This window comes from Pleurodeles waltl, chromosome 9 (genome assembly GCF_031143425.1).
Source record: "Pleurodeles waltl isolate 20211129_DDA chromosome 9, aPleWal1.hap1.20221129, whole genome shotgun sequence".
NCBI lineage: Eukaryota > Metazoa > Chordata > Amphibia > Caudata > Salamandridae > Pleurodeles > Pleurodeles waltl.
Window position 1 is genome coordinate 1,146,585,076 of NC_090448.1, and position 23,396 is coordinate 1,146,608,471.

General features: G+C 44.2%; 1 protein-coding gene across 5 annotated transcripts in view; it reads right to left on the minus strand.

The window, feature by feature from the left end:
* PCNX1 (pecanex 1) overlaps positions 1–23,396 on the minus strand; it is a 436,152-nt gene that overhangs the window by 230,206 nt on the left and 182,550 nt on the right. For 3 of the 5 annotated variants that reach the window (XM_069208959.1, XM_069208960.1, XM_069208958.1), the window contains exon 8: positions 21,070–21,311. In XM_069208959.1, coding sequence (XP_069065060.1) covers positions 21,070–21,311 — 242 coding nt within the window. The remainder of the gene's footprint in view (positions 1–21,069; positions 21,312–23,396) is intronic. The other 2 variants (XM_069208962.1, XM_069208961.1) reach the window with 1 other exon arrangement.

A 23,396-nucleotide genomic window follows, 5' to 3' on the forward strand; every position in this document is an offset into this window, starting at 1 on the left:
TAATATAATTAAATTGCAAGCATATAATATTGTAACCATAACAATACACAAGTTAATTTAATACAATTTATATAAGTAATATTCTCGATTCTCCCGGACCTCTCTGCAGTATTCGACATGGTCTCACACAGCATCCTCATCAGGAGTCTGCACGAGATCGGCATCCACTCAGTCCCCTCGACTCAGCGCCTGGATACCCCTCTTGGGTGATAAGCCTTGCTTTAAAAATCCAGCTAATATAACAAACATCCAAGGAGACGCTCTCTTCTGGACCTGCTTCTTCATAATAGATAAACACAAGCTATCAGCTTGGCACCCTACTCCTCGGAAGCCCCTAAACTCATCTACGGAGTGTGTCAAGGCTCATTGTTCAGCCCCACTCTCTTCAACGCATACATTATCCCTCTGGCCAATGTCATCCATGTGCATAACATCAACAGCTTCTTCTACCCGGATGACGCGCAACTCATACTCTCCCTCTCAGACAAGACTCCTAACACAAGAAACAAGTTCTCCACCTGCATGGCTGAAGTCGCTAACTGGATTGAAGCCAACGGTCTCAAGCTCAGCACAAACAAGACAGTAGTAGGGATCTTTGACAAGAACACCTCCCCATGGGTACTCCCACTGCTGACAGTTCAAACTTGGACCAACACCGGGAACCTCAATGATCGTCAACTGCAAACTGGACATGAATGCACAAATCAACGCAGTCTCTGCATTCTGATTCCACACCTGAAGATGCTGAGGAAGATATTAAAATGGCTCACAGCAACCCCAGAAAACTTCACACACTAGTCAACAAAGTTGGAAAATGGGAACACCTTCTCAGTCAGGATCCACAAGCAACTCCCTGGAAGACAACAAACCATCCAGAGCTTAGCGGCCAGACTCATCCTCAAGCTCCCAGAGAACCCACATCATAACACATCTCAGGGCCTACACAGGCTCCCAATACACAAACAATTCAAACTCCTCAAACAGACATTCAAGGCACTAGACAGGCTCCACCTACCAGAACCAATGACTCAGACAACTCAGCAGGACTCCTACTCACAGACCTTTCATGAATATACAGAACCCGATAAGGAGGACTGCTATGCTCTTTCATTGCTCCTAAAGTGTGGAACAACCTCTCACTCCACATCTGAGCCTCCTCCTTTTGTGAATTGCGCAAGAAGCTGGAGATCTGGGTTTTCAATTAACCAACCTGCTACAGGCAGGACTGGGTACGTACAAATGCTCACACCAGGATACCCTCACGGTGATTGTGTGCTATACAAATGCACATAACAGTGTCTGAGATTTGGAATGTAAAAACAAATATCCATCTCCCTGTTCTCCTAATGGCACTGTTTGCTACAAGGCATGTGAAATAATTATCAATTTCCTGTTCTTCTGCTCACTGTATTAGCCCTTAATCAGCTTTTCAATAAAAAATCATACAACAGACCCTCAGGGGGAAGACTTTCTGCAAATTGTTGAAAATTCTCTCTAATAAAACTAATAGATAGTTCAAAAGAGTTGACAAGGAACTTCACATAATGATCAGTGCGGAATAGCCAAGTATGTACAGCAATTGCTGAAGTATGCATTTTTGCAGAAGTAGCCATTTTAAAATTGGTAAAGTTCAACAGTGGTAAAGCCCTCTACCGTTGCTATATTATTACACATTTAATGATTAATCAAATGGTTTTGTAAACTGAGATGCAGTTTTTAAAATGCATTTCTACCTACAAACTGGTTGTATGGATTTTGTTTAAAATAAACAGACAAATTTAATGGCAAGCAGAATTTGGTTCAGATAAACAGAAAACGCTGTTTTGGTTAAGTATCATGGCCGACTCCATCCTCCGCTACTGTAATTCACAAAGACAGCAGAAGAAGAAGCAACCATGGGACTCAAGTTACACTTACAAGCAAGGTTAGGGCTACAGTTCATGATTCCCAACATAGCAACCTAGTTCAAGCACCTCCAGGTATGAAGATCAAAAGCTTTCTTTCATAAAGTTTCAAAAATAAAAAAAAGCAAATCATAAAATATAAATAACAAAATGGATAGGTAGCTGTAGGATCAGTTCTGAAGCTTGAAGAGTTTTCTGGATTCCCATGCTGTGCGTTATAGTGGTTGGGCCTGGAATTGTCTCTCTTTCTCTCTCTTTTTTATATTTTTTATATTTGTGGGCGTTGTCATTGACCACCATTTGGTAGTGTGCACCTCGCCCAGTGACATCAAACATGCACCCTGGAGGCTCCCTGTGCGGAGTCACCAACTTCAGATTCCTCTTCACTCTTGCAGCCTCTTGGTCCTTGAAACTTTTCTTATGCTGAGCTGCTGGCTCTGCCTGATCAGCTCCACTTCATTTCTGGGGAGGTGGGAGAGTTCCATGCGAATCCAAAGAAACTCTTCAAGCTGCAAAACTGCTCCTAGAGGTAAGTAGCCTCTACCACTTGCAGCATGATTTTCTCTGGATTCACATAGAATGCATTGATTGTATAGTGGTATTTTCCTCACCCTGGGAGCAAGTGGAAATGAGTATGTGTTAGTAAACAGGTGTTTTAAAATCTTCAGCGCCACCTGTGCCTCTCCTCTGGCTTATATGTCTACACAGCAGTGTTTCGTGAAAGCATTTATTGAGGACCGGGTTGCTGCCTGGCATATGTCCTGCATGTCTTGCATCGGGACGTTTACCAGGAAGGCAAGCACTGCCTGAACGGGCCTGTGGCTTCTCCTACAACGCTATGCTCCCCCTTTGTAGCATGTCTGTATTGCTCGTGCTATCCACTTTTCCATGGACGTAGGCAAACTTCTGACAGCTGGTGCAAAGGACAGGAAGAACTGCATTCCATTTTTAATTGTGTTTATTTCCTGTAGGTAGTAAACTTCTGCCCTCCCCTACATTGAGGATGTGTAAGGCCCTTTACGCTTGTGTCTTCGGATGTTGGAACAACCTTGGCAACTGAATGACTGGGTGGCGTTAAAGTGCGACACGACTTTCGGGAGGAAATGCAGGTTGGTTCTCATGATCATCCCGTCCATGTGTTTGCAGGTAGGTCTCTTCTGTATTCTGGGCCTGTAGCTTAATCACTCTATGTATCAAGGTGATGGTTACCAAAGATTATCTCTTTAGTGTTCAATACTTGAGCTCCGACTTGTGCTGGGGCTTGGAAGGTTCCTTTATTATTTGACTGAGCACAGAGTCCACGTTCCACACTGGTGCGGGTACATTCCGTGGAAGACTATTCTCTCTACTCCCTCTAATAATCTCTTGATCAGGGGTGCAGTAAAGAGGCTTCTTCCCATTTATCCTTTACTGTATTCTACAATGGCCACTAAGTATACCTTAATGGATGCATAGGGCAGTTTGTTCTTAACAAGGTATGTTGGGTATCAAAAGACTGTCTTTTCTTGTGTTCCAGTGTGAAGCAGCTTTTCTATTTTGCATCTGTGAGCATATTTGTTGCACTTAAAGATGTAGCATTTTCTTGTTGCAGGTCTCCTGGCCTCCCTCAAGATCTCCATACTTCTCCGGGGAGACCCAAGTGTCCAAATTTTAAGTACTAAGAAGCCACGCTGACAAACTGAGGCTTGATGGTTCCAGGTGGCATACTTGCCCCTTTTGCACTGTAAGGAGATCCTGAAGGTTTGATAACTTTATTATCTACCCTGGGGACATCTCTATAAGGGTCCAAGGAACATGTCTGCCTTGCCTATTGTGGTGAGCCACTGATGACCGCTTGCACTTGTTTATAACCAGTAGAATCAGTAGGGTTGGGGGAAAAGCATACACAAATGTCCCTGATAAGTCTATTCCTTTCCCTGTCGGTGGCATCCCTGGTGATCTTTGTCAGTTCAAAGCTATATTGTGCCTCCCTAAGTTTAGTACCCATCTTTCCAAGATGATCAACTCTCATTCATGGAGGAATACACCCAATCCTTCTGCCCACTGGTGTTTCCAGTTGGTTGGGAGTGGGGGGAGGTCTGAGTGAGTGAGTCACTTGCTTGCAGTCCCCCGAACTCCTAGAGGTTTGAGTCTTCCTTGTCCCCTGCCGTGAAAAAGCGGTCATGGTGCTGCAGGACACTGCCATTCGATTGTGGGGCCCCTGTTTGCTGAATGTTTACTAGGGTGTGCTTGCCTAGTAAGCACTTCTGGTTCCCTGACATTTTGCTGACATGGTCCAGCTTCTAATGATGTCTTGAAATTGCAATGCCTCCACACTGCTTTAGCAGTCTTGTCTTTTTTTATTTGAAACGGATGATCTCCTGCGAAAGGCATATTAATCACAGAAACCTGCCCTTTTGGTTTGAAACTCAACACACAGGCATGCACCCTTAGTGTTGTACTTGTGCACATCTGCCTGCTTGTGGTGTCTGCAGTATCAACTGCCAAACTGAAGCATGAGTTTGTGATTATCTTGCCTTCCTTCCTGTACGACTGCTTTTGCTCTCTTAATATTTACTGGGAGGTGCTACATCACATGTGTGAGTTTCTCCCATGGCCATCCTGATTGGGGAAAGCATTCACGTTTGCAATCTTCCACTGGGTTGTGTGTTACTCTCTCCATCTTTCTGTCAACCATCTCCACCATCTTACTTTCTCTTTCCCCGGGTGGGCCTTTGGATGTGGGGTTGTTTCCTCATTTCCTGGCCACTGAGATGATGATTCAAGGGTTGACTGTGTTCAAGGAAGCAGGCTCTCAAAAAGCCTCCTTCCTTATCACCACTGGGAGATGGAGGCTTCTCACTTGATTTGGCATGAGCGCCCATAGGAGAAAGCATGATTTGGACTACTCTTCCTTGGGCTGGACTCCGTATCGGTCCACCGCTCACTTTATCAGCGAGCGTGAGTTGTATGTTGTTAGGTCGGCCAGCAACGAAGGCCTCGACTGACAAGCCAACCTCCTTTTCTGGTGAGCAGGTCCGAAGCTCCTGCCATGCCTCTTCCTGTGCACTATCCCCATCAAAGGCCACTTCCTTGTTACCCCATTCCTCGGAATAGAGGAATTCCTGCTCTTTGTCTCATGGCTCCAGCATAGAAGGCACCTCGTGCTCCTCCTCTATGCCTCCTTTTAGCTCTTGTGGTTTCAATTGGATTCGAAATGTATGCAAGTACGCAACCAAGACCTCCCTTCCCTCCTTTCGCAAGATGGTGAGCATTTCTGACTCAAAACATCGTCTTTTTCAACTGATTTCACTGGCCTGCTGCTTTGTGTCGTCAGTGACTACCTCTTCAACGTCGAAGGCTCCTCGCCCTTCTGATCTCTCTATCTCAACTTCTTTAGATCACTCTTTAGCACTGAAGTGGTCTTGAAGCGTTTGCCTCCTGTGGTGTCCTTGGTCTTGGACCCTTAGAGACTTTTTTTTAGGTCGAGCGCGCAAGCACTTTGACCTGTTGTAAGTATTGTGGGCTTTTAACCACACCCACCCCACGCCCATCATGTTCACTCATTTGTGGGCTTGCTTTTCACAAGTCACTTGATGTCATTGGTAATTGCTTTATGTTTGTCCCGCCTTGGGGCAGTTCTGTTACCACCTTGCAGACTGACCTTGTTACATGGATAATTGCACGATTGCCAATATACTTCAGTGTGGGTAAACTATTTTTTTCTTTTGTCTCTCCCCTTCGTGCTCCATGGCAGCCATGGCCCTCACAGTGCCAACAGCACAAACTCCATCGGCGGTAATGAAGCGCTGGTCGCATTGTTCACACTGTTACCCAATCAGAGTCATTTCTTTTGGCTCTCCCCTTCACACTCCACAGCTTTCCGAAAAACACTTATAAGTGACAAATGGTTCACTAAAAAAAAAAAAAAAAAAAAAAAAAAAGGAATCACAATGCGACTCTCCCAGCACAGCAGGAGAGCCGATACTACAATGTTCACTGCACTCTGGAAAAGTCGCCCCATAATGATTTGCAAGCATTCTTTTTCAAAACCTTTTTGCCCATAACTCTGCCTGTGGTGGTCCTAGGACAATAGGACCACCACCAAAATGTTCAGTATGACACACTGTTTCTGTTTAGGTTAGTGGGGACCCCACAATTATAACCCCTCCCACCATTCTGTCCCTTTTTAAGCTCTCTTATGGCTGGAACTTTTGTTTTACAGCTTGGTGTAGTTTCAACATACAATATCTGCGGCACTCAGTCGTCTCATAGGACAATGGGATCACCTTCAAAACGATCACCACAACCTGCTCTTTCTGCTCAGTCATCCCTAGGACCCCAAAATAATAACCCATCCCTCCATTCAGTGTCTTTTTAACCTCTCTAATGGCAGAAATGTTTGTTTTACAACTGAGAGTAGTTTGTCTTTTACAGGTCATGTTTGTAATATCATTGCAGTAGGCCTGCTATCCCTGAAAATGTGTAATGCACCACGCTCTCTATGGGATAAATATACGGTTACTGTAGGAAGTTGGCTCTGTATGTGCTATTTCAAAGTAAGGAATAGCATGCACAGAGTCCAATGGTTCCCCTTAGAGGTAAAATAGTGGTAAAAATAGATAATACTAATGCTCTATTTTGTGGTAGTGTGGTCGAGCAGTAGGCTTATCCAAGGAGTAGTGTTAAGCATTTGTTGTACATACACATAGACAATAAATGAGGTACACACACTCAGAGACAAATCCAGCCAATAGGTTTTTATATAGAAAAATATCTTTTCTTAGTTTATTTTAAGAACCACAGGTTCAAATTCTACATGTAATATCTCATTCGAAAGGTATTGCAGGTAAGTACTTTAGGAACTTCAAATCATCAAAATTGCATGTATACTTTTCAAGTTATTGACAAATAGCTGTTTTAAAAGTGGACACTTAGTGCAATTTTCACAGTTCCTAGGGGAGGTAAGTATTTGTTAGGTTAACCAGGTAAGTAAGACACTTACAGGGCTTAGTTCTTGGTCCAAGGTAGCCCACCGTTGGGGGTTCAGAGCAACCCCAAAGTCACCACACCAGCAGCTCAGGGCCGGTCAGGTGCAGAGTTCAAAGTGGTGCCCAAAACACATAGGCTAGAATGGAGAGAAGGGGGAGCCCCGGTTCCGGTCTGCTTGCAGGTAAGTACCCGCGTCTTCGGAGGGCAGACCAGGGGGGTTTTGTAGGGCACCGGGGGGGACACAAGTCCACACAGAGATTTCACCCTCAGCAGCGCGGGGGCGGCCGGGTGCAGTGTAGAAACAAGCGTCGGGTTTTCAATGTTAGTCTATGAGAGATCTCGGGATCTCTTCAGCGCTGCAGGCAGGCGAGGGGGGGATTCCTCGGGGAAACCTCCACTTGGGCGAGGGAGAGGGACTCCTGGGGGTCACTCCTCCAGTGAAAGTCCGGTCCTTCAGGTCCTGGGGGCTGCGGGTGCAGGGTCTCTCCCAGGCGTCGGGACTTTAGGTTCAAAGAGTCGCGGTCAGGGGAAGCCTCGGGATTCCCTCTGCAGGCGGCGCTGTGGGGGCTCAGGGGGGACAGGTTTTGGTACTCACAGTATCAGAGTAGTCCTGGGGTCCCTCCTGAGGTGTTGGATCGCCACCAGCCGAGTCGGGGTCGCCGGGTGCAGTGTGGCAAGTCTCACGCTTCTTGCGGGGAGCTTGCAGGGTTCTTTAAAGCTGCTGGAAACAAAGTTGCAGCTTTTCTTGGAGCAGGTCCGCTGTCCTCGGGAGTTTCTTGTCTTTTCGAAGCAGGGGCAGTCCTCAGAGGATGTCGAGGTCGCTGGTCCCTTTGGAAGGCGTCGCTGGAGCAGGATCTTTGGAAGGCAGGAGACAGGCCGGTGAGTTTCTGGAGCCAAGGCAGTTGTCGTCTTCTGGTCTTCCGCTGCAGGGGTTTTCAGCTGGGCAGTCCTTCTTCTTGTAGTTGCAGGAATCTAATTTTCTAGGGTTCAGGGTAGCCCTTAAATACTAAATTTAAGGGCGTGTTTAGGTCTGGGGGGTTAGTAGCCAATGGCTACTAGCCCTGAGGGTGGGTACACCCTCTTTGTGCCTCCTCCCAAGGGGAGGGGGTCACAATCCTAACCCTATTGGGGGAATCCTCCATCTGCAAGATGGAGGATTTCTAAAAGTTAGAGTCACTTCAGCTCAGGACACCTTAGGGGCTGTCCTGACTGGCCAGTGACTCCTCCTTGTTGCTTTCTTTGTTCCCTCCAGCCTTGCCGCCAAAAGTGGGGGCCGTGGCCGGAGGGGGCGGGCAACTCCACTAAGCTGGAGTGCCCTGCTGGGCTGTGACAAAGGGGTGAGCCTTTGAGGCTCACCGCCAGGTGTCACAGCTCCTGCCTGGGGGAGGTGTTAGCATCTCCACCCAGTGCAGGCTTTGTTACTGGCCTCAGAGTGACAAAGGCACTCTCCCCATGGGGCCAGCAACATGTCTCTAGTGTGGCAGGCTGCTGGAACCAGTCAGCCTACACAGCTAGTTGGTTAAGTTTCAGGGGGCACCTCTAAGGTGCCCTCTGTGGTGTATTTTACACTAAAATGTACACTGGCATCAGTGTGCATTTATTGTGCTGAGAAGTTTGATACCAAACTTCCCAGTTTTCAGTGTAGCCATTATGGTGCTGTGGAGTTCGTGTAAAACAGACTCCCAGACCATATACTCTTATGGCTACCCTGCACTTACAATGTCTAAGGTTTTGTTTAGACACTGTAGGGGCACAGTGCTCATGCACTGGTACCCTCACCTATGGTATAGTGCACCCTGCCTTAGGGCTGTAAGGCCTGCTAGAGGGGTGTCTTACCTATACTGCATAGGCAGTGAGAGGCTGGCATGGCACCCTGAGGGGAGTGCCATGTCGACTTACTCATTTTGTTCTCACTAGCACACACAGGCTTGTAAGCAGTGTGTCTGTGCTGAGTGAGGGGTCTCTAGGGTGGCATAAGACATGCTGCAGCCCTTAGAGACCTTCCTTGGCATCAGGGCCCTTGGTACTAGAAGTACCAGTTACAAGGGACTTATCTGAATGCCAGGGTGTGCCAATTGTGGATACAATGGTACATTTTAGGTGAAGGAACACTGGTGCTGGGGCCTGGTTAGCAGGGTCCCAGCACACTTCTCAGTCAAGTCAGCATCAGTATCAGGCAAAAAGTGGGGGGTAACTGCAACAGGGAGCCATTTCTTTACAGTTACCCTACAATACTTTCAGTCATTTTCTTTTCGTGTGTTTATGCCCTCTAGGGGTTAACTATATGGTAACGTGATCATGTTTCTTACACATGCTATGTTCACTGTGGTGTCCTCTAGGGGCTGCTCTGAGCATTACAGTTTAATGCCAAATGTTTATTTCTGATAAAGGTTTTTCGTGGGGTTCGTGATAATTGTATATGTTTTATTCATCTCTCCTTACTGCAATCAGGACAAAGATTCAGGCCAACCTAACATCTTTATTACACTATGACTGTTTGAACACTCATGATATGTTTGGTTGACCCTTCTAGTTTATTTCTCTTGTTACTACTCCATGGCTGTATCGTTTTGGGAATTGTGTTAGCCAGCAAGCAACTCGGATAGGGTGATGAAAGTGGAATCCTATCATCAAATGTTTCGGCATTGGGGGAGGGGCATCCGTAAGGGATTCAGGGGCTGAGTCCATCTTCGAAAGCTCGATCCCAATGCATGTTAACTGTTGACACCTTCTAGTGTCTGCCTCTTTTGCCACTTTCCCTGTCCAAACTCAGGGGGTCATTCCGACCCCGGCGGGCGCCGCCTGCCGGGCGGAAACCGCCCAAACACCGCACCGCAGTCAAATGACCGCGGCGGTGATTCCAACTTTCCCGCTGGGCCGGCGGGCGATCTCAAGAAGATCGCCCGCCGGCCCAGCGGGAAAGCCCCTGCAAAGAGGAAGCCAGCTCCGAATGGAGCCGGCGGATTTGCAGGGGTGCGACGGGTGCAGTTGCACCCGTCGCGATTTTCAGTGTCTGCAAAGCAGACACTGAAATTCATTATGGGGCCCTGTTAGGGGGCCCCTGCACTGCCCATGCCAGTGGCATGGGCAGGGGCCCCCAGGGGCCCCACGACACCCGTTCCCGCCAGCCTCTTCCTGGCGGTGTAAACCGCCAGGAACAGGCTGGCGGGAAGGGGGTCGGAATCCATGGAGGATTGCCTGGGCCAGGGGTAAACCGGCGGGAAACCGCCGGTTGCCCTTTTCTGACCGCGGCGGTCAGAATTGCCCATGAAGCACTGCCAGCATGTTGGCGGTGCTTCCGCGGCCCTCTGCCCTGGCGGTTTCAAACCGCCAGGGTCAGAATGAGGGCCTCAGTCTTTTAAGGTCGATGAACGCCTCAGTGAAATAGCCTTCTTCCCGTGCAAGTACTGTCTGCTCTGGATGTTTGTCTTCTTCACTCGATAGCCCAAGGACTGCATCATTGCATGGTGTGCCTAAAGTTGTTTTGGTCTAGCCTTCAAGGTTTTCAGCAGGGTTGCTCCCGCTTCATCACCAATGTGGTAATGCAGGGCAGCGGGACATAATGGCACACCGCACAACAGTTGGCAGAGTGGTGCATGATCACTCTAATGCCTTCTATTTCACTTGTGACATCACAACATACAGTAACTACATAACGGTATTTCATGCTGCCACAGGTGGCACACTGCACTGCATGCGCCTCGCACTCACGGATTGTTTTCTCTGAGCATGATGAAGGTACTGAGGTTCTGGGTGGGCTAGTGTACACATTTGGATGAGACACGCTCCGAGGCCAGTGCTGCTAAGACTGAATCTGTTATTACTCTATAGCAGCAGGTTAACATAACCTGTGCTCCAGGAACTCATAAGTGTTTAAAACTGCTAAGAACATTTAATATCATTAAAAGATTAATGTGGGGGTGGGGTCTCGAATTCCAATAATTAAGTGATAGTCCACAGAAGGCAAAGAAAAAACAAGCGTTTGCAATACAATGGGTCTCGTGTTTGCTCGAGTTAGAGCTATTAGCATTGTAAATTCCTAAATGGACTTTTTATGCCACACAAACTGAAAATAAAAAGTAAAAGAGTTGACATAAGCAACCCAACTCAAAGCAACACGGCCGCCATGGGCATGAGCGTGAAGGAGAGAGAAAAGAAAAAAGAAGTTCACTTGCAGTCAAATGTATCGGCAAACGTGCAATAATCCATGTAACAGGGCCGATGGCCAAGGCGGTAACAAAATCACCCCAACGAGGGACAAACGTAGGTTAATTTTTGTCCCGCCTTGAGGCTGCTTTGTTACTGCCTTGGAGATTGACCCTGTTACATGTATTATTGCACAATCGGCCATATACCTTGGCGTGGGCGCACACTTTTTTTTCTTTTGCTTCGCGCTGTGTGGCTGTATTTTATTTCTTCCTTTCCCTTGCTTTGGGCATGCTGCTGTTTCTTTGTGGTGTCTGCACACAAAGGCTGCAAGCTGGAGAGGGGTTCTTTTTTATTTAATTTTTTTTTAAGGTTCGTATAGCGCGAACTCGATCTGAGGAGCGCTTTACATGACTAGCACTTACTACAAGTTTAGCAGTTGAAAAATATACAAACTGGCACTTTAAACAGAAAAAACACAGAAATCTTCAACCCGGCTCTCCTGGCACAGCACTCGAGAAACTCGCCTCATAATGCTTGGCGGGGCATTTTAAAAAAAAATTTTTTGCCCAGAACTCTGCCTGTGGTGGCCCTACGACAATGGGACCACCACAACGCCGTTCATTTCAGCACCATGTGCTCTGTCTAGGTCATTTCTGGGTCTCCACATTAGGTTTGGGGGGGACCCCCAAATAGTAACCTATCCCACCATTTAATGGCTTTTAAAGCTCTCATGGCTGGAACACTTGTTTTACAGCTGAAAGTAGTTTGTGCTTTAAGAGCTTTGTTTATAATAGCATTATTGAAGGCCTGCTAGGCCTGAAAATGTGTAAGGCAGTATGCCCTCTAGGGGCTACATATATGGTTACACTGCATTACTTTCTGCCATTCTGTTTTCATGTCATTAGGCCCTCTAGGGGCTGACTATACAATTACATGACCATGTTTCTTACAAATGCTATATTATGGTATCCTTCAGGAGCTGAGCATTACAGTCAAGATACTACAATATTTGCTGCACCCGGAAACTCACCCCATAATGCTTTACAGGGCATTCATTTTACAAAACATTTTTGCCCATAACTCACCGCACAACATGCCTTTCTGTCTAGGTCATTTCTGGATCCCCACACTAGGTTTGGGGGTGGATGCCAAAATAATAATAAATAAAATATAATAAATGATGGCAATATTTTCATTTTTTGCTACAGATGGGGGAAGAAGGCAAATGGAAATGCTTTAGTTATATGTAGGGCCACTAAAATAATGTGGCAGAGAGGACCAAATGATGTAGCAGGGTTGACCAATTTATGTGGCAAGAAAAGTCCAGTTATGCATTAACAATGCCAAGAGCTCTAACTCAAGCAAATGCAAGACCTATTACATTGCAAATGCTTGTTAAGCCATGTTGCACAGCAGTGCAGTGTGGATTAAAGTCAAGGCAAAAACTGCTATAATGCGGTCGGCATTGACTGTCATAACATTTTTAAGCCATGTTGCACAGCAGCCTGTGTTGCTGTGCAATATGTTTTTTAAAAAAAAGGTGCAAGGGGGTTTATGCTAAATTAAGGAGGTGCAAGGGAGGAAGAGGGAGCAGCAACAGCACACATAAGGTAGAGAGGTTGTATGAGGAAAGCAAAACGTGGGAGGTGCAGAGGAGGAGGACGGGAGCACCAGAGAAGAGCGGGGGGGGGGGAGAAAGAAGATAAAGTACTTCAATCACAGTGTGAGCAGTGGATGGGCACTAATTAAATAACTCAACAGAAAGTGACGCTTGGCCTGCACTGGCCAATTAGGAGGCAGCCAAGAAGAGTGACATTGAGGCCAACAAATGTCTCCAAGCCCATTATTGTGAACAATAGTCTTGCAAACTAAAGTGCATGCGCTGTTGCAGACTCAGCCTAAAGAAGGAGCCAAGACACCAAAAATACCCTTAACCAACCCATACCAACTGATACAGATGCATGTATAAACCCAAGCAAATCCACAGGGAGAAGACCAACATGTTAGTAAGACTGAAAATATCTTACTCTGATCTACATTGAGGCAAACAATTGGAGAAAATTTCTTCTACGCCACACTGAACTTGCAACATGGCATGAAGAAAAGTGTGGTATCAATTGGCAGGGGAATTAAAATCACAGTCCATGTTCTGCCTTTTACCATCTCCAAAATCAGCCACATAGGAAATTCATGAAGAACAGAAAACTCCTGTCATTCTCCCGCTTAGGTACTAGTCTATGAAATGGCACCTCAGTGCAGACCTGCAACATAATTCTGCTAATCTACTTCCTTTCCAGATACTTGTTGTAAGCCTCACCTCCAGCAGCCTTCAGTTCTCCATTTAAAATTTTCAGTGATGCTGTGTACACACTCCCACATATTTTATTTCTTCCTTTCCCTTGCTTTGGGCATGCTGCTGTTTCTTTGTGGTGTCTGCACACAAAGGCTGCAAGCTGGAGAGGGGTTCTTTTTTATTTAATTTTTTTTTTAAGGTTCGTATAGCGCGAACTCGATCTGAGGAGCGCTTTACATGACTAGCACTTACTACAAGTTTAGCAGTTGAAAAATATACAAACTGGCACTTTAAACAGAAAAAACACAGAAATCTTCAACCCGGCTCTCCTGGCACAGCACTCGAGAAACTTGCCTCATAATGCTTGGCGGGGCATTTTAAAAAAAATGTTTTTGCCCATAACTCTGCCTGTGGTGGCCCTATGACAATGGGACCACCACAACGCCAAAATCTCCAAAATCAGCCACATAGGAAATTCATGAAGAACAGAAAACTCCTGTAAATGTAAATTTGCACTTGTATAGCGCACTACTCACCCGTTAGGGTCTCAAGGCGCTGTACTCATACCGCTATGGAACCCCTCCTGGCTTTTCCCTGTGAGGTGCCCACTGCTGGGCACCCCCAGGGTGAAGCCAGGCATCCAAGCACTGTTGGGGCCGTTGTGGAGATTAAGCAAGCTATTGCCCAGAGTTGCAGAGTGGGACCCATTAATTAGATTAGGCACCGAGGCGAGAATTATCTGGTCCAAGGGAATTGAGCCCAAGACCTGCCGAAGCGGGACTTGAACCCTGGTCTTGAGCCGGATCTCAGCTTCAGGGTCTGCCGCTCTAACCATTGTGCCACACTTCTCCAGTAATTCTGTCATTCTCCCGCTTAGGTACTAGTCTATGAAATGGCACCTCAGTGCAGACCTGCAACATAATTCTGCTAATCTACTTCCTTTCCAGATACTTGTTGTAAGCCTCACCTCCAGCAGCCTTCAGTTCTCCATTTTAAATTTTCAGTGATGCTGTGTACACACTCTCACATCCCTTCATCACCCTTTATCAGCATTAGCCATTGTAAAGTCCCATCTGTAAACAACTCTGTTGCATTGTAACCAAGACTGGACTATATAAGCCACATATACAACTCATAAGGACATCATACTAAGGAATACTTCTGCACACTCAAGGCAGGTGTAAATCATGACTAACATGACAGAAGAGATCTGGATCCCATGTCAGACCCAGGGCATCACAAAATAATACTGTAACTTCCTGTGCCAAATGATAAAGATATGAGATGCTGTCCTTGACTGCCGTTTGGAGGCAGAAGTAAGAACCTGAACTTACAATTAATGAAATCGAAGATTTTAATTATTAACATAGTGGCTGATCCTGGTAGTATGCAAGGTAAAATACCACCAACTCCAATAAGTAGCTCATCGTATGCTCAAGTTAGAAAGTGCTACATTAGAAAAGAAGAATCAGATTCCAGCTACCAGTTAAATGCTGCTTGCATGTGACAGGTAAAGCCATGATTAAGCATTTGCCAATCTGATCAGTGATCGGGGTAATGCCAACAACAAATCATTAATCAAGTAATTGAGCAAATGGTAAAAACCTGTATCTAAAAATAATGTATCCAAGACCAAAAGATAAACCAATGACAGACTGAGCTGAGTAAAGTTCAGCTGAGAGTGAAGGGTTTGAAAGCTTTTGAACATGGAATGATGAGAAACTGTTCATTCACAAGCACACTGGATAATGTGCTCATCACCCAGCATAGGGCACAAGTTCAAGAACAATATGTATGGAAGAAGGTAGGGGTAGATGTAGAGTAGATACCTAGTAAACATCAAAGTGCTGAACAGGGAGTGAAGCCTAGAGACAGAATCCAAGATTATTTTTAAAGCAGCAGATACATCTGGTGGAGGCTGGAATCTATTGTGCAGTCGAATGTTTGACTAAAGAGGACGTGCAACATCTGAGTCCCAACACCCTGCGTACGTTGGGTGGAACCATGAGGAATTAATCATGATCAAAGTAGTTCGGAGAAAGACATTGGACATCAGACACAAGCAACCATAGACAAGTGACACAGAAGCACAGTAAATCTATGGTCACACAGTCATACCCGAAACAGCTGTGGATACCCAGCAATGACACTGCCAAGGTCTGAAATTATGCTTCCCAGATGAGAAATGTTTGTTGCTGGAACCCCTGAGTATGAGTGGCTACTCAGTGGGCAAGAGCAGAATCTTGGAGATCATCAGCTGCAGACAAAACAGTTACAGACGCACAAAATAATCAAGTGTCAGAAAACAATAGCAGCAAGGTACCTACTGGAAGAATCAAACCTGTGTTTACGCAACAAGCTACAGATGTGCACAAAAAAAAAAAAAAAAAAAGACAGACAGAATATTAAAATATCCAAATGCATTATATAGAAGGTAAAATATACAAATGTGATTGGTATGCAACAAAATGACAAATGTCCGCTATGTGCAAAGCAGACAGGTTTGCTGAAGGAATTGGTCTCATAAATGGACAACATAAGCTTTGATTATTACAGATTTTGTTACAGATGCCTATGGCCATTCCACAGAATACATTTAATTTAATGTTTTGTAATGTGATGTTATTTGACTGAGCAACGATCACCAATTACTTGGCCTCTTGACACTTATGTAGATGTGGTCTGAACTTGTAAATGAGCAAGCAGAGGTTCCCACCATAGAAGAATATAGGGAAGGTGGGTGAGGGGAGGGGGGGTGAGCATGTGGTGTGTAGTCTCTGTGTAGTGGTTCTGGTGTTTCGCCGTCCACTTCACCCATGAGGTTGATGACCGCCTGTCACAAGTTTGGTTCAGGTGGACTTCTTGTGGCCATCATGTGTTAAAATCTTCTAATGGATGAGGGATTGGTGTAATGTTGCTCTATGGTTTTATCTAGTACAGGAAGGAAGTAACTTGGCAAAGGATTATTCACTAATCTTGTTGGCTTGTGCTCAGTTACATCAGGCTTGAAGACAGATTGGCTTTGCCTTTATGTCCTGCATTTTAGGTGTTACTCGTGTGATTGGGTCCAATCCCTTGTCCTCAGCTCTCGAGTTTCACCATTTATCAGCATGTCAAAATCCCCAAGCAGGGAAACCTAAATTGTGGTTAAGAAGTGTTTGATAAGTAGGACCTGTGTATTTTCTGCATTACGAGTTACTGAATGTGGAGGAGTAATTAATTGGGTGGAAGAAGAGCCTGATGGCCTTGAAGCCGCTTCGCACAGCTGGAAATTCAATGACAGGATGCAGGCACATTTTGTGGTGCCAGGAGGCATTCAGGCAATACTGGACAACTACTCCAGACAGAGAGGTGCCGCAGGCCAGATCCTTCTTGGAGACATTAAGGGCCCCACCACATGTCCACATTTTCTTTTTACCACATGACTATTACAATAAATCCAGACAACACAAAGGAGAATGGTACAAAAACGAATACACAGATGCAAAAGAAGGTGCTGGTATCAAAGAATTTGGATACAATTTTAAATTTTATGCTTTTTGGATGTATGTGCTGAGCTGGAAGACGACTCTTTGACCACTGGATGGCAGCAATTTTACTTGATTAAACTGCTTTATAATCTAAGTACTCCAAGACAGGATGGTCAACGCAACGGATGAAGCCTAGCTGTGGCAGAAGTGGCCAATTTGAGAAATATCATATCACACGTCACGTGCTCTGCGAATTGCTACATAACATCACTGAGAATCATTTTATACAAATAAATAAGGCGAGGTTTTCGTCCTCAACAAACCGCTCAAATTTGATGCCAAAAATTACATTCTGCAACACAAAAAACACTGCTTGCGTCATTTTATTAACCACACTTTTTGGACGGCAATACCTACGTACAGTATGTCAGTGGTGGCCAAAGATGCAGGCCTGAGATTTCACTTAACTGTTATCAGTTGTCCAACATAATTTAGTTTGAATTAAGTGCATCAATACTACACTTACCAGAAAGTAATGATATCTTATACAATAAGCCTGAGCAGGAATAGAAGTGCTCCAGTGACATGGAGCTTTCTCGTAATCGTACTCAAGCCCAAACACGTGTACAATTAATACATGTGAAAAGATTTTCACATAACACCATACATTCTATCACCAATGTCTCAGCTCACAATTCCCCCATTTCACATCACCAAAGCACAACAAATTCACTAGTAATCCCATCAATGAAAATAACATACCACAAAACACACAACCATATTACACACAAAATACATCAAAACTACCCCACAGCTGCATCCTCACACCACAGTAAACAACTTCACACTAGAAGCCAAATCGCCTAACCCATTGCACTGACTAAATATAACACACAAATCATTGCCCTTCATTCAGAGAACACTCTAGCTCAACAGCGAACTGGCTGAATGCTACCATCACTATAATCCCCACCTAAACAAATACAACATACCAGGATAGCATACATCACCCCAAACCACAACTTTTCACGTTAATGATCCATGCCTAGTCCAAGAAGCCAACACTATTCCATGCCCAGTTTTACCCACCCTTTAGTTCCCTCCCAGTTTTACCCACCCTTTAATTCCCTCCCCAGCCGGAGTACTCGTAAATTACTATGCCACACATGGAGCTTAGTCTACACGTCTTTATTGATCTGTGCGTAACCGTAAACTCAACATTCTAAACATGGAATCTACTCACCACACCCAAACACTTACGTCACAGTTCTACGGAGTCCATCAGGAACAAAAAGGGCCCTGTCCTCGCTAACTTACAAGACACTACACACCCCGTCTCGAGAAGCAACAGCAATGAGCTCTGACCATCTAGAACTAACAAGAAACAGGATGACATCATGGAATATGTACCTATCTATCCACACTGGCCCCCTTAAACATGGATGAACGCATCATCTCTTCGGATTCTTGGTAGGTCAACCATAGCTCCAAAGAGTCCAGCCAGGCCGTGTGCGTGTCACAAATGCTGTCACTTAGTTCCATCAATCACAGTCAACATTCTACAGACTACAAACTGGAACCATCTCCTCAACAAGGAACAAACTGGAACCAAGAAACATTTCATGGACAAGCACAGAAAAGCTAGCAGACACAACTTTGATCACCTAAAAAGAGAACAGAATGACCAAATAAGCACTGTAATGGTAAATGTTTTTGTGTAAAGCACATACACCATAGGGTCTTCTCAGTGCTATGACATAGAAAGACAACCAGTGAAATATTGCAGACTAGAAAGACATGTTTTCCGTTTCTAGCAAAAATCAATATGGGACATCACCGTTCTAAGGTGTAGGGTGACAGTGATGGATGTGTGAAGATAGAAAGTGAGTTGTAGGAGAATAAATGGAAAGGTGAACCATGCACAGTGCCTTAAATTGGATTCTAGCAGAACAGCAATACACACAGCCAGTGGAGTTGCTGTGGAGGCGGAGAACCTCTAGCAAATTAAGGAGCTCAAGGAGCCAATCCAGACGCTTGATCTCGAATGCAGTTAAGTCAACGGAGCTGACCTTTGGATAGAATTAATTAAAAGAATAAGGCTTTGCTATGACTAGAGTTATAATACACATGTACCAAGCATGTAGACAAGGTAAGGGTGCTACTTCACAGTCTTTAAGGAGCTGGAAATTGCACTCTGCAGAAACTGCAGACACTTGTAACGTCATACTAAGCCGTCATACCATTTTACATCTAAGCTTTTTACTGTGAATGAGCTGGATGATCCATGGCTTTGGTACTTGGGTCGATACAGTTCAGAACAAGCTGAGGGGCAACCCTCACTACCAGGTCCTTAATCTTGTCTGAGTTTAGTTTGAGCCAGTTCTGATTAATCCAAGCCTTGATCTCAATGAGGCACTGACAAAGGTCTTTGCAGTACTATGCAGGCCATTTAATGTAAAAAGAGGATGCAGTATGTGTGAGCAAATTAGGGAAGCGAGGGGTTGGACGTATGCATTGAATAAATGAGGTAGCAGAGTCGAGCCCTCTGGAACAGCTCAGCTGATAGGAAGAGATTTTGAAAGAAAGTTGCCTACAGCAATCTTGAATGATTACGCGAGCAGGAATGAAACCAAACAAGGAATGGTCAGGAGACACTCATGTTTGGCAGCCACTGCAGCAAGACGTTTTGATGGAACGATCCAAATGCTGCTGATAGACCTAAAAAAATCAGATAATTGACACAGCAGACATCAGTGGCCCTTTTAGGTCATCAGTGGCTGCCATCAGTGTCCCCCAACTGTGCCTAAAACCCAGGTGGGTATCATCCAGGATATTTCTTCTTTACAGATTTTATAAGGAACCCCACATACTCTTGGGTTACAAGGATCCCAGAAAAGAAGACAAGCAAGTTAACAAGAAAACATGTTACTGCATGACATGGTGGAGGCAAATTACCAAAATCACTGTACCTCTAGAAGTAATAGAAATGACTGTGACCAACGAGGACACCACCACTAAAGCCATATTCTATTATCAATCTCATATTTGCAAGTAGAACGTTTACGACACAGGGAGAGGTAATAACATGTCCACAACTACCTAAAGTTCAGGCCATATGTCATACTTTAGCAGTTTGAGAGGAGCATGCACTGGTGCGAACTGAAAGCCTGTAGAGGTCAACACTATTGCTGACCATGCTGTGTATGTGGAAGTTGACACTGCTGCTGGTTAGTGGGTGTGTATGTTGGAACTTAACTGCTGCAGACCATGTTGTGTGTGTGGTTGGGTGTTTAGGTGCATTTGGGAAATTCCAAGACTGGTGAGTATAGTGTGTGTGCGCGGAGGGGCTGGAGACTTTATAGTACTGCTGATCATGATATACAGCTGTGAATGCATGTGTTTCTGTGTTGTTGCCTGTGCTGTGGTGCCAGACCTCTTTGGTCTGTCTTGTCTATAAAACAGTGGAACATGCTCTCAATCTGAAAGAGAAACTCACTTAATACAGAGAAAAAAAGGAAAATCGTCTAAAGGAAAAATTTCACTGTTGAATTCCTGTTTGTTACGCGAAAGACAGTTGCTATTCTTATTAATAAGGGTCCGGAATGAGATACTGAAAATGCTCCCAAGAAGCCCAGTGCTGCTGTAGTCATTAAAGCAGGATTGTTGTAAGAAGGGAGAGCCTCAACCCATAAAGAATGACACATCAACACAACTGAACACGTGTGTCCATGTTAACCCAAAAAGCTGAAATAACCAAATTAAGCTATAAAATCAAGCGATTTCTAATTACATTTGTTGCAATTCGAATTTCAGTTAGTGAATTTAGATAGAAATTGTTTGCACAAGACCTAAATTTCAACACATACTTCTCATTCTAGCTACTCTTTTTAACAGAACACATCACAAAACTCTTAGCATGCAACTACACTGACATGTGAGCGAGAAGATAAATTACAGACTTCTGCTCCTGGAAGCAAACTGTATTTCTACTGCCACAAAATAACATATCAGATTGTGAACATGCTCATGCACGCCCCCATAAAATAGTCAATGAACACAACCTCTAGAGTTTTGGACATAATGCAGCATTGTTGGTAAACCTAAAGCTATTACATTTCTATAACATCTAAAAAGAAATGATTAATGCTAATCAAACACTAGCAGTGGATCATAATGGAAAGAATTTGAAGAGAAGTTAAACGAAAATGATATATGATCATGGTATCATTGCAATAAAAAAAAAATGCACATACATGGTTAAATAAGTGAACTGCATTATTACCCAAAATGTGCTGCATTAACACTTCCATGTCACCAAGGTTACTTAAGGCCTGCATACCAAGTTCATCGTGCAAACTGCTACTGCCTACGGCAGAGGCACTGTCATGTGATGCTTCTAAGTGGACACTCCCATTTCTCACCAGCAAGGAGGCGCTAGCGCTGAGCACTGCAGCCTGGGAAGGGGGGCGGGACTGGACTTTGACCTGGGCTGTGGTCTGCTGGCCCTGATGAACATCTTGAAGGCTAAGGAAAAACATGGATTGAGGGAAAGGTTAGAGGGAAGAAATTGTTCATGAACCACGTGTAGCAAACTAACCATTGCAGCATCTAATTAACAAATAAAAGATATAAGACACAAACATAACTACCTTCACACCTACAGACTGACAGTACACAATGACAAAAACAGTTACAAAATAATCAAGAAACAACGAAGCAGCAAAAGGTGTTTCTTAAAATCACAAAAAAGCTGCTGATGCTTACTAAACTGTATTTAATGATTCTAGCAGTATATAGGACACATTCTTAACAAATAGGCACCTTCCGGATTAAAGAGCTATCATATATATGAATAAGCGTCCCAAGAACCAAAACAATGCACCAGTAAAACCATGATTTCAGATGTAAAAAGAACATCCTCCTCTTTCTGGAGCACTATATCTACAAATAGGGGTTTTCTTGCACCGGAGGAGAGACTGTGGCGCAGGATAAATACTAGGGCCGGGAATAAGATTGATTTTGAAAGTTCACATGCTCCTTTTGATGCCATGCAAGGTACTGGAAAATTATGGAAGCATTTTCATTGCATCAGAAGCCTGAAAATTGCCTCCTGGACTATAAAAGGGCTCATATGACATCAGTGTGTAAATTCTAGAGGGGCTCTCATTTGCCACTTTTCAACTAATCTACATACTGGGACTAGAAGCAGGCGAGAAGCAATTCTCGCCGACCACAAAGTGGCCACAGTATCTGTTTAAAGTTTATTTAAAAAAAATAAAAAAAAATCTGGAGCTGTCCTATTAGCTCATCTATTTCATTCCACTTTTTAGAGTTAAGCTCTAATTAAACACTGAACTCCTTCTCAGCATGAATTTTACACGGACTCCAAGAGAAGAGGTATGAAAAGATTGGGCGCAACCTCCAGTTCCGAAACAGAGAGGCAGAATTTCTTACTGTGATAACCAAGCCAACACTGGCAGGTACTGGTATAGTTTAACAATTTGTATTTCATCTTCTGTCTTACCCTTCTTCCTTCTTGTGAACTGAAGTATGGACGCCACAACAGGTTCTGGCACCAGCTAGGACACAAGCCTTATTTTATGACCTCTGAACGAAACCTTTAGACCTACATAGCAGCAATGGATGTGGAGGAATCTGTCATGACCGTTGTGAATTATTCACCACAATACAAGTGGCTATTGGAAAGCATTTCTTAAGCCCTACTTCTAGCACCCAGAATACATATGCTGCTGCAGCAATTGAGATCCTATTTAACAGATAAAAGTGCAACATATTTTCCTAACTATTAATTTCACTACACAATCATTTTATTTTTCATTTGCAATAATTTTACTACACTGAAACGTCTAAAATGGTTTTGTGGGTACATTTAACAGTAATGGAGGAAGCCAATCTCATAAATTAAACTACTAAACACAAACTACTTGCAGAAAAGCTCCAGACAGAGGGGGAAAGGCACTGTAAATGGAGGTTATTCAAAGGGTCAGTCAAAAGTACATTAATGATGAAGTTATTTGTACATAATACAGGCATGTGCCAATTTACAACATTCTGAAGGTTCTCTTCCAGTGTTAGCGAGTACAAATTCTGTAGTCCTTAGGGTGCAAACCTAATATTAAGACCTGTGAGGCTAATGATGGCCATCGAATGAACATTAATAAGAATCATGTTATTCTAGGATCCATCTGGCTTCGTAAAGAAAGCCTTCAAAGTAACCTTGAAACACAAGGACATTATTAGTTTATCATGGGTTGATTATGTTGAAAAATATCTTGAAGACAGCTTTACAAAAGATCATCTTCAGGACCTTAGCCAAGGTCCTGAAGATTCTACTGTGTCTATTGCATTAAAAATCTAAAATGCCAAAATAGTGGGGCCTGTTGGGAGGATATTAAAAGACTAATGCAGTAGATGCAATAGGAAACCTACTTTAGCAGATGCTCCATCTCATCATAAACACTGTCACTCTAAAGGCAAGAGAAGAACTCTTCAAAAAATGTATGTCTGCAACCAAAAACTTTGAGGAAACACAACTAATTTGTTTAAAAGTCTATTTAAAATATTAACAAGTCATATAATGCTATTACA